Below are 14,810 nucleotides of genomic sequence, written 5' to 3'. Positions count from 1 at the left end.
ACCATAGTTCATTTATGTAAAGTGAGGATAGCAAAATAAACTAAACTGTGATATATTATACCCAAAACTTCTTCATACAGTGGACTACCAGTAAAGGGCGAGTACTGGAAAAAGTGGTATCGGTGCATCCCTAATTCGTATAATTCCCTTAGCACTCTTTTAAAACCTCCCAGCTTTCCCGCCATGTTTTCACACAAAACGGACCTACTCTGCGCACGTGAGACTGCTATTTAAACTGTGCTTTGTGCTGGATAGTATTTATTTATCCTGAATTGTTCAAATTGTGGTAATCGAATAAGGTTTTAATGATAATTAAAATATGAAACAGTAATACTAACCGTGGGGAATTTTATCATGATTTATCGTCAAACCAGTAATTGTTCCATCCCTATTACCAATAATACTGTTTTTACAGTATTTTTTGATCAAATAAATGCAGCCTTGGTGATCATAAGGGACTTCTTTCAAAAACATAAAAAAAACAGTACTGTAACATTTTAAAACTTCATCAGCTTTTTGGCAAATGAATAATAAAAAAACTATTAATTGAATTAATTTATTAAAAAAAGCTACAGAGCTCCTTGGATGAATACAGTGAACAATTTCCTCTCATTCATATACCTTATGCTGTCTTACCTGGCGATCTGAAGGTCCAGGCTTCATCATCATCAAAGTGCGTGTCGCCCGCTGTGAATCGTTCTCCAGGAAAGAATGCGTGGGCTACTGTGCCACCGGGTCCGTCGAAAGGGTATCCGTCATTATGATCTGCTTTGGTGAAATCAACCTGAATGTCTGCCTCATTCCCCGCCACCTCATGGAAGTTGAGAGGAGCGATGTCACTCCACACTTTCAGGGCATAGTACATAAGCGCCCGCACCATGTCCCGGCCCAGCAATGCTGACTCCTTTGGAAACGTCCTTACCCTGTGAAAGCAGAAACATGAGTTAATGTTTGAAACAGTGGCTTGAAATAGACAAGAATCCCTTTGTAAGACCACCGACAGTGCTAGAAGATAAATTCAACATTGCTTTGAATGCATAAATAGGACAAGACATGCAGCGGGTTGTCAAAAACGGTTCTGAAACCCGTCTCGCGGCTCTTTCTAACTCAGAGTTAGTTCCATGGCAATGCATTTAGGAGTTACAAAACATCTTCTTCCTCTCTTTTCTCTTTTACTCAAGGTAATTCGGAAACAAGTAAGGGTGATTTGGAGGTCCACTATGCACCCCACAATCATGGTAATCACTTCCTCCAAGGGCAATTTGAGCCCTCTTTCTGAGGGTACAGAGAAAGATCGATGAGAAATTAATTTCAGAGTGCCGGCTCTGTAAGTGCCCACTAAAAAGTGTGCCCTCTGCACAAAATACACTTATCCTTTCTGCACAAGCACTGGGTTCAGGCATTCCATTACATTTGCAGAACATTGACTCTCCCAATGGAGTTATTAGGGCACTTTGGGTGCTGGTAGCGTATTCGAACGGGTTGCTCAAGGTCAGCATGTAGATTTACATCTATTGCAGTACATGTGATAACGGCTGAGTTTACAGTGGGTTGGTTCAAAAGGAAAGGTTGGAGATGCACAGTAGCGCCATGCCAAGGTCAGCACTGCCCCCAGCTGCATTTACAATGAGCTAAGTGACCTCTTTGTGTGCTAACATTCTCTCTGTGATGTGCTACACGGTTTGTACATTAATTCATCTAACCCCATTGCTCTTCTGTTTGACTTGTACCAGACATGCAGTAAACATCCTAAGCATTTCTCACACAGCAAAGAATACAAATCTAAAGTTTGAAAGGTACAAATAGGTGCTCAGGTTCATGGTGTAGCCTAACCTAAGATAATCATAGTCTAGGTCAAGTGTTGCAAAGGAAATGTGCCAAAAAAATACGTATTTTAAATGCCAAAAAAAATAAAAATTTGGTGAAAAAATAATTTGTGGAAAAAGATACATTAAAGAAAAGACATGAAAAGAACAAGTATATAAGAAAATGTACTATAATTGTATTTAATATAAATTATGCTATTTTTATTAAAAATTATTTTGCATTTATTTGCATTATATATATATATGTGTATGGGGTAATTTTATAATTACTATAAATAATTAGAACAATTATATAATAGTTTACATAGAGAGAGAGAGAGAGAGAGAGAGAGAGCGAGAGAGACATGCACATGCATATAGAGAGAGAGAGAGAGAGAGAGAGAGAGAGAGAGAGAGAGAGAGAGAGAGAGAGAGAGAGAGAGAGAGAGAGAGAGAGAGAGAGAGAGAGAGAGAGACATGCACATGCATATTTAATATTTAGTTATATATATATATATATATATATATATATATATATATATAAAATACATAAATATAATTTTGTATGTAATAAATATCATTTTTTGAAATACATGATTTTCTTATTATTTTTAAGTTAACAGTAAGAAAGAAAATACATATGATTTATAATTTTGTGGGGAGAAATATATGCATGTCTTTATTTGATTTGTTTTTTATAGGTAAATACATTTATGATAGTAGACTTTTCTGGGGTTCCATTTTTTCCCCAATTAGTTCATTAGTGCAATTTTTTGTTTTTCTTATGAAATCCATTCTGTTTCCTTGAAATTTCCTGATAGAACAGGTTTACATGCAATAAGTTCAGTCTGTCCTAGCAACAGTATGAAGACCCTAATATGAGTTCACATGAAAATGTAAGGAGCTATGGAAGGCGGTATGAATTTCTAGTTCAATTTTCCATCCATTTTCGCCATAATGTGCCCTTGGCAGGGTTTCAATAGATGGCTGGCATAAATTGGAGAATAATCAAGGCAGTTTTTTTCTTCATGTCGTTTGGTTATACAGGCACTAGCAGTGGAAGCTAACCTGAAAGCCAGGCAAAGTGCCTCTGGGAAGATTGGCCATCCCAGCAGCATGTAAATGGCCAAATGTTGAAGTTTAATTTTCAGTCACAATTCCCCTTCTTTGTCTCCATGTGATACAAGACTGATTAGACAGACAAGAGGGGAAAGGGATGAAAAGAGAGAAAATGACAAATAGAAATCAGGGGGAACAAGTTCAAAAGAACTCATTTCCTCTATTCCGTGGTAATTCTCACAGCGGGTCTGACCGCTGCAGATCAGTGGTCCAGACAGAACATTTACTGTATGGTGTTAATCGCACATCAAATCAATCCTCCACACTCACAACTAGGCGCTGAGAGTGACACACAGTCGGGCAGGTGTTTGAAAGGAATGATTCCTAGAATTAGTCTCTGTAAAATTATGAAACAGACAGAAATTTTGTTTGTTATTCACTGAAGATCTTTATATCCAACTCATCAGAGATTTTTTTTTTAATTTGCAATGTCCAATTCATAAATTAATCATTCCTTTGAGTAAATTTTTTTCAATGAACCAACTGATCCATGAATCAACCAATATGGTTCTTGAATTCAACTCACTGACTGAATGATTCACAATGGTTAACTGCACACTGGAAGACAAGATTATGAGTAAGTAGTGACTTACATTTGATCGGTTTCTCACACAAAGCTATCGTACGAGATCAGAAGACGTGGAATATAGTGTTCAAATCATACTGAACCACTTTTATGATGCTTTTTCATCCGTTTTGATGCTTGAAAGTTTCGGTCTCCATTTATTACACAGCCCTGCATCTTAAAAAATATTTCTGATGATTTGCAAAAAAAAGGCCTACCTAATTTGATGATGTTGAGTTCAAAAATATCAATAAATATCAATAAATCTTTTTTTTTTTTTCACAAAAGAAAAGATTTGTCAAATTACATATATGTATCAGCTTATCAAAATGCACTTATCAAAATAACAAAAGCTGTCAAATGACAAAAGTTTAAAAGACAATAAAGTATTAAAAATATATTATTAAACTTACAATCTACAAAGAAGTGGAAAAAAGTGGAAATTAAGCATAAAATTGTCTTAAAAATAGGGCTGCCCCCTAATAGTCGACTAATCGTTAGTCGACCAGAAGAGGCTTGGTCGACCAAAATTTTATTAGTCGCTTAATCGCAGAATTTTTTTTTTAAAATTTCATAGGTGAAGTCACGCAGTCCTTAAAGGAACACTCCACTATTTTTGAAAATAGGCTAATTAAACTCTCTGCTGCCCCCATCAGCTCTGGAGTGCCAGTGGTTATATTGCAGCAGGTTGACCTTTCTTTTTTTTTTCATCATTTGTGTTTATTTAAAGGAACACTCCAATATTTTTAGCTTAGCTTAGCATAGATCATTGAATCTGATTAGACCGTTAGCATCTCGCTCAAAAATGAATGCAGCAGGCGCAATGATATTACGCAGCGCATGAAAATAGTCCCAGCTAGGTAACCTCCAATAAGCCTATTTTCAGGCGCTGCGTAATATCATTGCGCCTGCTGGATGCATGGTACGGCAGCAAAGTTCCTTGATTATTACACCGGAATGAGAGTATAGTTCCTAGCCATATCGGCCTATAAAATCGCAACTTTTCATTTTCCGTCGGTCTTGGTACACGATGTAACTAGAGAAGAGTCAAGTTTTAAATAGGGAAAATATAGAAACTTCTTTGGACATTTTTGAGCGAGTGCTAAACGGTCTAAAAATAGGGAAAATATAGAAACTTCTTTGGACATTTTTGAGCGAGATGCTAACGGTCTAATCAGATTCAATGATCTATGCTAAGCTAAGCTAAAAGTGCTACCGCCAGACCCAGAGATCGGCTGAATGGATTAGAAAATGGTAAAACTCAACTGTTTAACTCTAGGGGAGGTGGAAAATGAGCCTATTTTCAAAAATAGTGGAGTGTTCCTTTAATGGACAGATCGTTAACGGCTGGTCTATGTGGTAACAAAGTACATCGGGCAGGACATCTAAACACTCGCCTATCATTCATCGACCTCAAATATGGCTTATCATCTGAAATATGTAAGTATTAGCAACTTTACATGGCTGCTCAATGTGCGCTACTGAAGTGTCTGTGCGGAGTGTGGAAGCTGAACAGTGCTCACTGCAGGACAGATGGAGGTGCCGGTGCGGTCACTTGCTCTTAAAATACTCCCTCATCTTTGCTCATACAGATAAGAGTAATACATCTTTCAAATCTGTAAAGTCTCTAGGTTTATTTGTGTGCATTCACAATAACAACAAAATGTGCTTTTGTAAAATAATGAAAGCAAACAGAATGCGCTTTCTGCTGTACTCTGTCTCTGTGAACTTGAGTGCGAAACTCCGAAATTCCGTGTATGCTTGACTTTCAGACATAAATATGTATCTATAGAGAGCAAAATGTCTACTTTCAAATAAATCAATTCAAATGGAAAATAAATATTCTCAGATTATGTAATCCATATGAAACATGAATACAGGCAAATCCACTACTGCGGACATGAGTCGGTGTTGCTGAGTTCATCTCTTAAGCTGAAAACAAAGAAAGTGCTAGTTTATCAATAAATTATTGAAATGTTAATGCAACCACCTTGCTGTTTTTCCCTGACACATTTGTAATAATTACTTCTGCCAGTGTTGTGACAAGCTTTATGCGTTCATTTAAAAACTTATTAGGCTATGTAGGCAATTAAAGGCACGACTACTAGTCGACCAGACATTGTTTTAGTCGAGGGCAACCCTAAATCATATATTTGTGGCAGTTTTTCAAGTGTTCAAAGTAAAATACAAGATTTCTTCACCTTACAAATGGTTGTCAAAAGCAAAAAAGCTACAAAATGAACATATTTTGTGAAAACGTGTGACATGCTAGAGCAAAACACTATTTTTCGAATCACCACCCCAAAACTGGTAAGAAACAAGTATTGGATTTCATTCAGCAAATATGGTGTATGCAGGTGATATAACTGAAAAATTGTTTGTCCTTTTGTTTTTCACACAAGAAAGTCATTCATACAGGTTTCTGAATGGGTAAATAAATGATGACAGTATTTCGACTTTCTGGTGCACTATCCATTTAAAGATCCCCTCAGCCTATTCAGTGCTATGGTTTTTAGTTACTCTCTCCAATCAAACAGGCACACGCCATGAGGGATGAAAAGAAATCCAACCCTGATGGATTATCGTCATTTGAGTCCTTTGGACATGGGTGGGATTATCTGGCTAAACTACAGCATAATGATTTACAACCTCCGCCCTCATTGTGTGGAGGCATCTGGGCTAGATGCTCAAGCACACATAGATGCCCATGATACCGAAATCACACAACAGCTCCTTCACACTCTCATTGGGTATTGCCTGGAGCGTATTGAGCTATTGTGAGAAATGTTCCCATTTTCAGCCGGCACAGAAAGGATTAGGAGCGTCAAGGGGTTTGATCGACAGAAATGTGATGGGAGTAATGGAGGGTGGTGAGGAAAGAGATGCTTATCATAAAGCCATTTCACTCTGCTCCCTACTAATCAGCCTGGGAAATCAACCCCAGAGACACACAACGGGAGTCTGAGGGAAAAAACATATTGTCTTCAAAGCAATCACTCCTAATCTATTTGGGTAATTAATGAGTGTTAACGAGCAGGCGGTGGCCCTAGAGAATGGTGAGGATCTAATGTGGAATGATGGAGTCATGATGAGAGGCCGACTCGGTTTGTGACTGATGGTCAATGCGTTCTGAATACATATGTAGACAGCTGGACCTCTGAACCTGCGTTCTTACAGGCCGATCAATCATTTATTCATCAGTGTCCACTGAGAGGCCATCCAAATGTCTAGACTATTAAACGGTCTGAAAAATAGAAAAACAGTAATACTTTGTCCAAAGAAAGTTTTTAAAAAACAAAATTCAAAACCTTAAGGGATTTTCACCCAGAAATAAAAAATTCTGTCAGCTTTTACTCATCCTCATGTCACTCAAAATTCGTATGACTTTCTTCTTTGGAGTAAAAATTAGGTATTTTAAAGAATCTCAATATCCAAATTTATAATGACTAAAAAACTTCACAAAAGTGGACCACATGGCTTGTACACTGTATTCCAAGTCTTCTAAAGCTTTCTGAGAGGAATAGAAAAAAATGAGTCATTATTCACTGACAAACTTTCACTTTACTGAACTGATAACTCAAGAACCCCTGTGAATGGAGTCAGTGAGCTGAACTCCACTTCATGAACAATTTAATCTGAATCATGAATGAATCATTCAGTCTGACTGATTCTGATTGAGCCTGCTCAAAAGAGTGATTCATGAATTGATTTGATTCTCAAGTTCAGCTTAATGATTCAGTCATTATGAACTGTTGCTTTATGGAGAAAAGGCATGAAAATGAATTAAAAATTCCCTTTTTTGTTACTAGACAAGATGGGGGTGAGCAAAATATTTAATAGACCTTAATAGTTTTGTGTTCCAGAAAAACATTTAAACATCCTCATTAATTCAGATAATTCAGTTAAAAAGTATATATATATATATATATATATATATATATACACACACACACACACACACACACACACACACCGTGTATAAAGTTATTGTCTCTCAAAAGAAAGAGTCGATTCTTCTGATTCTTCATGTTCGTCAACATGAAATATTAGCATATTCCCTGCCCACTTGTTGCGCACACAGACCTGGGAAAACTTGAACCCCCCCTCCCTATCAACCAAAAATTATTCAGACAGCTGTTAGTATGACAGTATTTACACAACTATGAATACTTTGTCGGGCAACCCATAGCCTTAATGACAGCCTGTAGTCAATGCAGAAACACTCAAGCAAGCAAAACATGCACAACGCGTGCACTTATTTGTACTGATGCAGAATGAGGACAGTAGTACAGCCTAGCGGATTTCACACAGGCTGCTAGATTCACTTTCGCCATTAACATTATATTCATTGCATACATATACTTCGTAGTAGACATCCTTAACTCCTTTCTGCTGTCTGTTGTTCTGTTGTCTGTGTTTCTTTGTTTGAATATGGCGCTCATCACATGCTGTGTGGTATCGGGGCATTTTAACGAGTACGAGTACATGAGACCAGTATCGGGCCCGATACCGATACCAGTATCGGTATCGGTGCATCCCTAGTTAAAATAGCTGTTTCCCCAGTAACAGCTGTACACAAAGCAGCACTGCACTCACAAAAGCTGCTTTATCAGGCATTACAGGTATGATGAAATGAAAATGAAATCGACCAATCGGACCAATAACCGCAGATTAGCATCACACAAAGGAGGGGTTTGGAAAAATGAATCGTTGAGTGAATCATTTGGGAGTCGTTGAGCAAATAACGTAAAAATAAATGCATATTAGCAAATGAATGTGTTTTTTGACCTTGCATGCTTATCAACCTGTTGTTGGGGACTACCAAAACCAAAATATGAACGTTTCATAACCCATAATAGGGGCACTTTAAATAATATTTTGACTTGTTTTCAGAATATAATCTTAATTCAATTTACATTAGCAAATTTTTTAAAGTATAAATATTAAGCAAAATATATTCTAAGTATGTTAATGCAAGGAAAAAACAAGAACAAAAAAACATTTTGCTATGGGACAAGAGAATTCTATTAACTTCCACATTTTTTTGTAAGTAAATTAATATTTGAGTATGTTTAGATATTTTCTGCAATAAAACTGGAAACAATTGCTTCATATGGGTCATATGACGTTGCTAAAAAGAACATTATGTTGTGTATTTGGTGTAATGCAATGTGTTTATGCGGTTTAAGGTTCAAAAAACATTATTTTCCAAGTTGGAACTGCCCCACTTTATAGAAACAGCCTTTGAGTACAGACCCATTGTAGGCTACTCTGCAGGTTCAGGAAACAGTCCTCCATAAAATGCGTCACACAGCGTCACACACTGCGGGCTAGAGTGAGCGGAGGCCGGCGGATAGAGTGAGCGGCGGCCAGCGGGCTTGAGAACGGTGCGGCCGGCGGGCTTGCGGCACCCACACGTGACGACCCCGGGCTGTATCCACGGTGAAAGCCGATCCGGCGATCCACAGCACTAAGTTGATGTATTTCCTCAGCGACCAGCACGGATCAGCTCTAGGCATGACGAAGCGGATATTGTCCTCTTTTGGAAGGCCAAACAAAGTAGTTTCGCTTTCACAACGAAACACACAGCATCTCCATAACATGGTGGTGGCGGCAACAACAATACTACAGCGAGAATAAAAGTTACGCCTTCTTTCTTTGTGTGAACATTTGAGCGGTGTTATGCAAATCTTCCCACACAGTGACGTAGACATGTGGGGGCGTGTTTAAACGAGGCGTTTTAGGAGGGCGTGGACAAGTCTTAACTTTTATAAAGAATATCTCTTTGGATTTGAGATTTTAGTCTTTGCAACTTTACAGATCTTCTTTATGCACCATGAGCTTGTAACACTCCAAAGAGAAAGGACAAATTTAAATCGCATCATATGACCCCTTTAAGAATCTTGATGTGTATAAAAACCTGTCAGCCTGTGCTGATCAAAGCTCATAGTTTTATACTGTCTGTACTTTTTGCTCTCTTATTGATTCTACTCTTGCCCAAGCCTATTTTAAAAGATCTCTCCTCACACAAACCTGTATGATGGCGCAGTGCAATAATTACTCAGAATCCATCATTGTATTTTTCCCATCCTGTCTGTCTGTCTTATTCCTTACACCCCTTTTCAATTGTCTTGGACAAGCTTTTTATCACTGCTCCTAAAACAAGCCATTACAGGCTTTATTACAGCGATCGGCCTCTCGGCTGGTGTACTGGCGCACCTCTGTCGCTACAACTGAACCAGGGTGCAAAGCTCCTGACATGAATTGTACAAGAACTGACAGAGTTCTCCCAGCTCAGTTATAGGAGTCATTTCACACCAGCCAGCACTGGGTGGCTCTGTGGAGGTCACACGGTGGGGTCTGCCCAAACTCATCAACACAGAAAAGGAAGGTTCAAACAAAAAGTAAGGTCACGCACGCAAAAATAATCCAAAAGCTGAGGGCGACAGAGCGAAGAATGTGAGGAAGCATAGATATCGGTTATAAAATGGCAAAATGTGCATGTACATTCAAATGTATTTGACTCCATCTCCATCTGTATCTCTAAGCACTCAGTATATGATGTGCATTATGAGTCACATAAATCACATTCAATTATCTTCAAAGGCCAGCGTGATAGTGTTGTGTAATATATCACTTTCATTCGCTAAAATATTGAAATGTACCCAGAGTGATATTTAAAATAGTTATGTATATTATTTGTTCATACATAAAGACATCATTGCTACATTTTGTTGGGAAATTTTAGGGGATGCCATGCTTCCTATGTAAGTATTAAAGCAATTGCCGCTGGTTAATCTCTCAAATGACCCTGCTGAGTCAGAAAGCCAAACGTTTATGTCTGTGAGATCAGATGTCTTGAGCAATTTATTCCCGATCATCTGGATGTATGTGTTGAAGATGTTCACAACTCATCTGACTGGGTTTATCAGCTCTAGGATGATGGGAATGTCTGTCCATTTAATAGTTCGCTCAAAACAGTTTCTCAATTTTTCAAATCTGTAAGATTTCTTTCTTTTGTGGAACATAAAAGAAGTCAAGCTGCTATTTTAATATATATAATTTACATTAATTTAAATGTATACATTTGGTAGATGCTTTTATTCAAAGTGACTTACAGTGCTTTTAAAGTATACATTTTAACAGTTCACACTTTCTCTGGGAATCAAACCCATGACCTTGGTGTCGCTAGCGCCATGCTCTACTGTTTAAGCTACATGAATGATTTTTTATTTATTCAATAAAAGCATACATTAATTTTCTTGATGATAGACCACAATTTAAGTTATTATTCACTGAAAATCTTGCTCTCAGATCTCATTCGGGTTTGGAGCAACAAGTGAACTTTTACCTTAACTTAATCACAGAGAACAAAGTCATGATTGAAGACCTACAAATTACTGGGAGTCACCTTTCTGATGGTTTCAAAAACACAAACCATGAAAAATGACCAGAAATATACATCAACAAGGCAAAACAATTGCTTTACAAGCCGATGGCTCTGTACCTGCATACGAAGGACAAAGACCACACTTTAAAAGTTCTTTCAAGTCTGCCATGGCAATTTAACCCTAGTTCTGTCATGACAACTCTTGCAGGGATTGGCATGGTAATGCACATGACAATGTTAATGTATTTGGTCTTGGTGGAATAGATCTGCTATGCTGCTGCTGCTGCTGCGGCAGAGCAAGTACCGAGACTTGCTACTGTCAATACATCCACAACATGCTGCTGTGAGCATGTAAGAAATATTGCTGCTGCAAATATAACATACATGAAATAACCCCCATATAACATACATGAATCACCTCGTAGCAGATCTATACAGGTGGAGCTGGGGAAGGTGGAGGGTTTCTGAAGCAAGCTGCAACTGCTATGGCAAGCACTAGTCATATATTTGAATGTTGAGCAGCGAGCTGATTGGCAACCGATACAGGAGAGAACCAATCAGCTGTGCCATGTGATGATGTCATTAGGTCAGATTGAGTTAGACCTATCGGACTGCGCCATCTAGAGTTTCATACCAGAACTCTGTATTTCACACAGCAATTACCATTTAAACATCAGAGAAGCAACTTCCACTAAGATTTGTGGGTGTTATGATATTGCAGTGTGCGTTGAGGTAAAAAATTTGGGAGTTTTGTGCTGGTTAGGCCATGTTTATTAGCTTTAAGGCCATCTATATGCTGATGTAGTTCCTAAATGTTGACAAAATGATATATACATACTTAAAATGCATCTCTTTTGAGAATCTGGACCAAAAATATTGATTTTATTCATTATTACGGCTGAAAAAATAGTGAAGCACTTTGATTTTACCACCCCCGTTTTGTTTTAATAGGAGCTCAGGAATGAAAACAGCACTCATCAAGCTACGTATTTCATCAGGTATTTAAATGTCAAGAAAGTGTCTACCATCCTACAACTGATGAAGCCATTCAGATTAGGGCTGAAACATCTCCAATAAATGGGAAAACATATCTAGATGATCTGGAATAAATTATTAAAGTCATGTTCCTTAGTCGAACTGCCATACTGATCGCAATGCAATATATTTCCCAGCACGGACAATGTCCACAGAGACCTAATTTACCAGGTCATGAAATAAATCTACCTACAAGTAACAAACATGCCTAAACTTTGATGTTTTACCAATTGAAACACAATAGGCAGTAGCAGGGGTTTATTTCACTCTATAGGTAGGGTGAGTGGGATAAGCGTAAGCCTGTGTGATTGACAACACAGAGAATGTGAGATCACAGTGGCCTTCTGTAATGAGAAACAGAGAAGAACATGGTATGAAACCCAAGACAACTGTCTGTAAACAAAGCCCAATATTACACACACAAACACACATGACATAAACACACGCTTCAAGAAAAGACACATTGTCAATCTGTCGTCAAAACAGACAGCCTCAGAAACCACTGGCGTTTTGGAAAGTTTCAGTGATGGAAATTGGAACAGTCTGTGTTGAGGGCTTTCTGACACTCATCTGCAATACTCTATACAACGATAACATCACAACATATTATACTATCAGATAAGAATGTAACCCAGTATTATATAGCTATAATTCAGAATTTTCTAAGTATAAAATCAGAATATCAATCAGAGTATAAGCCAATTACTTTCTAGGCATAAAATCAGAATATACTGTAAACTAATATTTCCTTGTTAAAAACACAATAAAAAACAATATTTTCAAGCTATAAAATTAGTATATAAAATATTTTCTAAGAAATAAGAATCTACACAATATTGTCTAGTAATAAAATCAGAATATTAGTTAGAATATAACCCTACATTTTCTAGCTGTAAAATCTGAAAATAGCCCTATATTTTCTAGTTATTACATCAGAATATAAATGAGAACATAACCCAATATTTATATCCATAATATCAGAGCACAAGTCAATATTTTCTAGCTGTAAATTCACAATATAACCCACAATTTTCTAGCTAAGAAATAAGAATAAGGCAATATTTTGTAGCTGAAAAACACAACCCAATATTTTCTAGCTATAAAATCTGAATATAACACAATATGTTTAGCTATTAAATCAGAATATAAGCCAATATTTTGTCTCTATAAAACCACAATATAGGCCAGTGTTTTCTAACTATAGGAACAGAGAACAACACAATATTGTCTAGTCATAAAATCAGAATATAACCATTCATTTTCTTTCTGTAAAATGTGAAAATATTCCTATATTATCTAGCTATAAAGTCAGAATATAACCCAATATTTTCTAGCTATACATTTCAATATAAATCAGATTAATTTCTTATTTTCTAGCAAAAATATTTTCTAGTTATAAAGTCAAAATATGCATCAACATTCCAGCCACTAAAAAAACTTAAGCCAAAATTGCCACAAAATGCCATTTTCATCCTAGTTTGTTCACAAAATGCCATTTCAGCCTAGTGTGTTCAGAATTTTCAGCCCTGGCCCAGATCTGTCATTTCGTTGCATCACTAATTCTGTCTCTTTCCATCAGCTCTTACTACCACTGAAGCTTTAATTCAAGTATGCATGGAATTCAAATATATCGAATGCATCTCTGACACGTACAGTATAGCTGTCTGACAGGAATCACTCAGATGGTCTCAGTCCCAAAAATGAATGTACCTCCAGGAAAGATGCCTCTTGTTCCACTTATTCTGAGGAGCTAGCGCTCGCTTTCGTCTGCCTGCTGATATATCTGGCTCTGACACATCTGGCAGCGAGCAACGAGGGGTCTTCATTAAACCCAAGGTTGCTTGGTCTGCAGGGAAACATATAAGCATGCATAAACACAGACCCAAACACGTGAGCAGAATGCAGATATTTTGATGCTTTTCTGGTCCTGTAGACTGCAAAGGCAAATCTATCAGCTGCAGAAAGCCAGATGAACATGAGACAACCAACCAATCTGAATTACACTGGTGGTATCTACCAGACAAAAACCAACCACAACGTGGACATGAGTTTTATTATGAAAATAAAACGTACAAACCTAGCACTCCAGTTTCTTTCAGGCCTCCGAACCTCTGCATGGCTTTGATGGCCCTCGTCAAAGCCTCTTTAGTCTGCAGCTGTCCATTCACAGGATCAGGGGGAGGGAGATAGCCAAACTTGCTCAACCAATCCTGTGGTAGAAAACAGGTGTTGTGAAAATCATTATATCAAAATTAATAGGCACTTTCACTAAAATTGTAGATTTCAGATAACTACCAGGCAGTTTACAGCAAAACGTTTCCTTCTAAGAAGCACATTTTCATACATCCCTCATCAATTATGTATATTTATGGGGGCATGAAAATGTACTGGGTTTAATTGGCTAAAATATGAAACCTGCAATTTTGAAAGATTAAAATCTTAGTTTGTTTTCTTTTATCACACTAATCATAATTAAGTAAACAGACATTTCAAATGATTTCACTACTTTGCTCTGGGCAGATGTTGCAATTTATTCAGATGCACTAAATTCTAACATGAAAAACTGACCATTCATTAAGATATATCCCAGGTGCGTCTTCAGTTTTACTGTAATTAAAAAGTTTCAAGCTTTTTCTTGGGAAAACTATTTTCATTGGTAATCATGTCATATTCGATTTCACTTTCCATCCTGTCAGTTATTTGTATATCTTATTAACTAGCAAAAAAAAGTTCATTAATGACACCATCGTTCAGCAAGTGACATCAATTTTGGCGAGAAAGAAGTATTTACAATGGATCTGATGAATTTTGATTAAGTTTGTCTTATACTCATGTTAGCTAACTGTCAATCAATCACTGAGCAATGGTTGAGATTGACCAGAACATATTTCTAAAG

General features: G+C 37.3%; 1 protein-coding gene across 1 annotated transcript in view; it reads right to left on the bottom strand.

Annotated features, from left to right (window-relative positions):
- Positions 1-14,810, bottom strand: part of LOC107661370 (matrix metalloproteinase-17-like) — a 79,867-nt gene that overhangs the window by 23,086 nt on the left and 41,971 nt on the right. Inside the window, exons 2-4 of the mRNA XM_016450898.1 lie at positions 13,992-14,124; positions 13,625-13,760; positions 637-923 (exon numbers count right to left, since the gene is read on the bottom strand). Of these exons, the coding sequence (XP_016306384.1) occupies positions 637-923; positions 13,625-13,760; positions 13,992-14,124 (556 nt within the window). The remainder of the gene's footprint in view (positions 1-636; positions 924-13,624; positions 13,761-13,991; positions 14,125-14,810) is intronic.

The sequence above is a fragment of the Sinocyclocheilus anshuiensis genome, unplaced genomic scaffold (assembly GCF_001515605.1).
Source record: "Sinocyclocheilus anshuiensis isolate Anshui unplaced genomic scaffold, SAMN03320099.WGS_v1.1 scaffold457, whole genome shotgun sequence".
In the NCBI taxonomy this organism is placed as follows: Eukaryota; Metazoa; Chordata; class Actinopteri; order Cypriniformes; family Cyprinidae; genus Sinocyclocheilus; species Sinocyclocheilus anshuiensis.
This window is presented reverse-complemented; position numbering and strand designations above follow the sequence as displayed.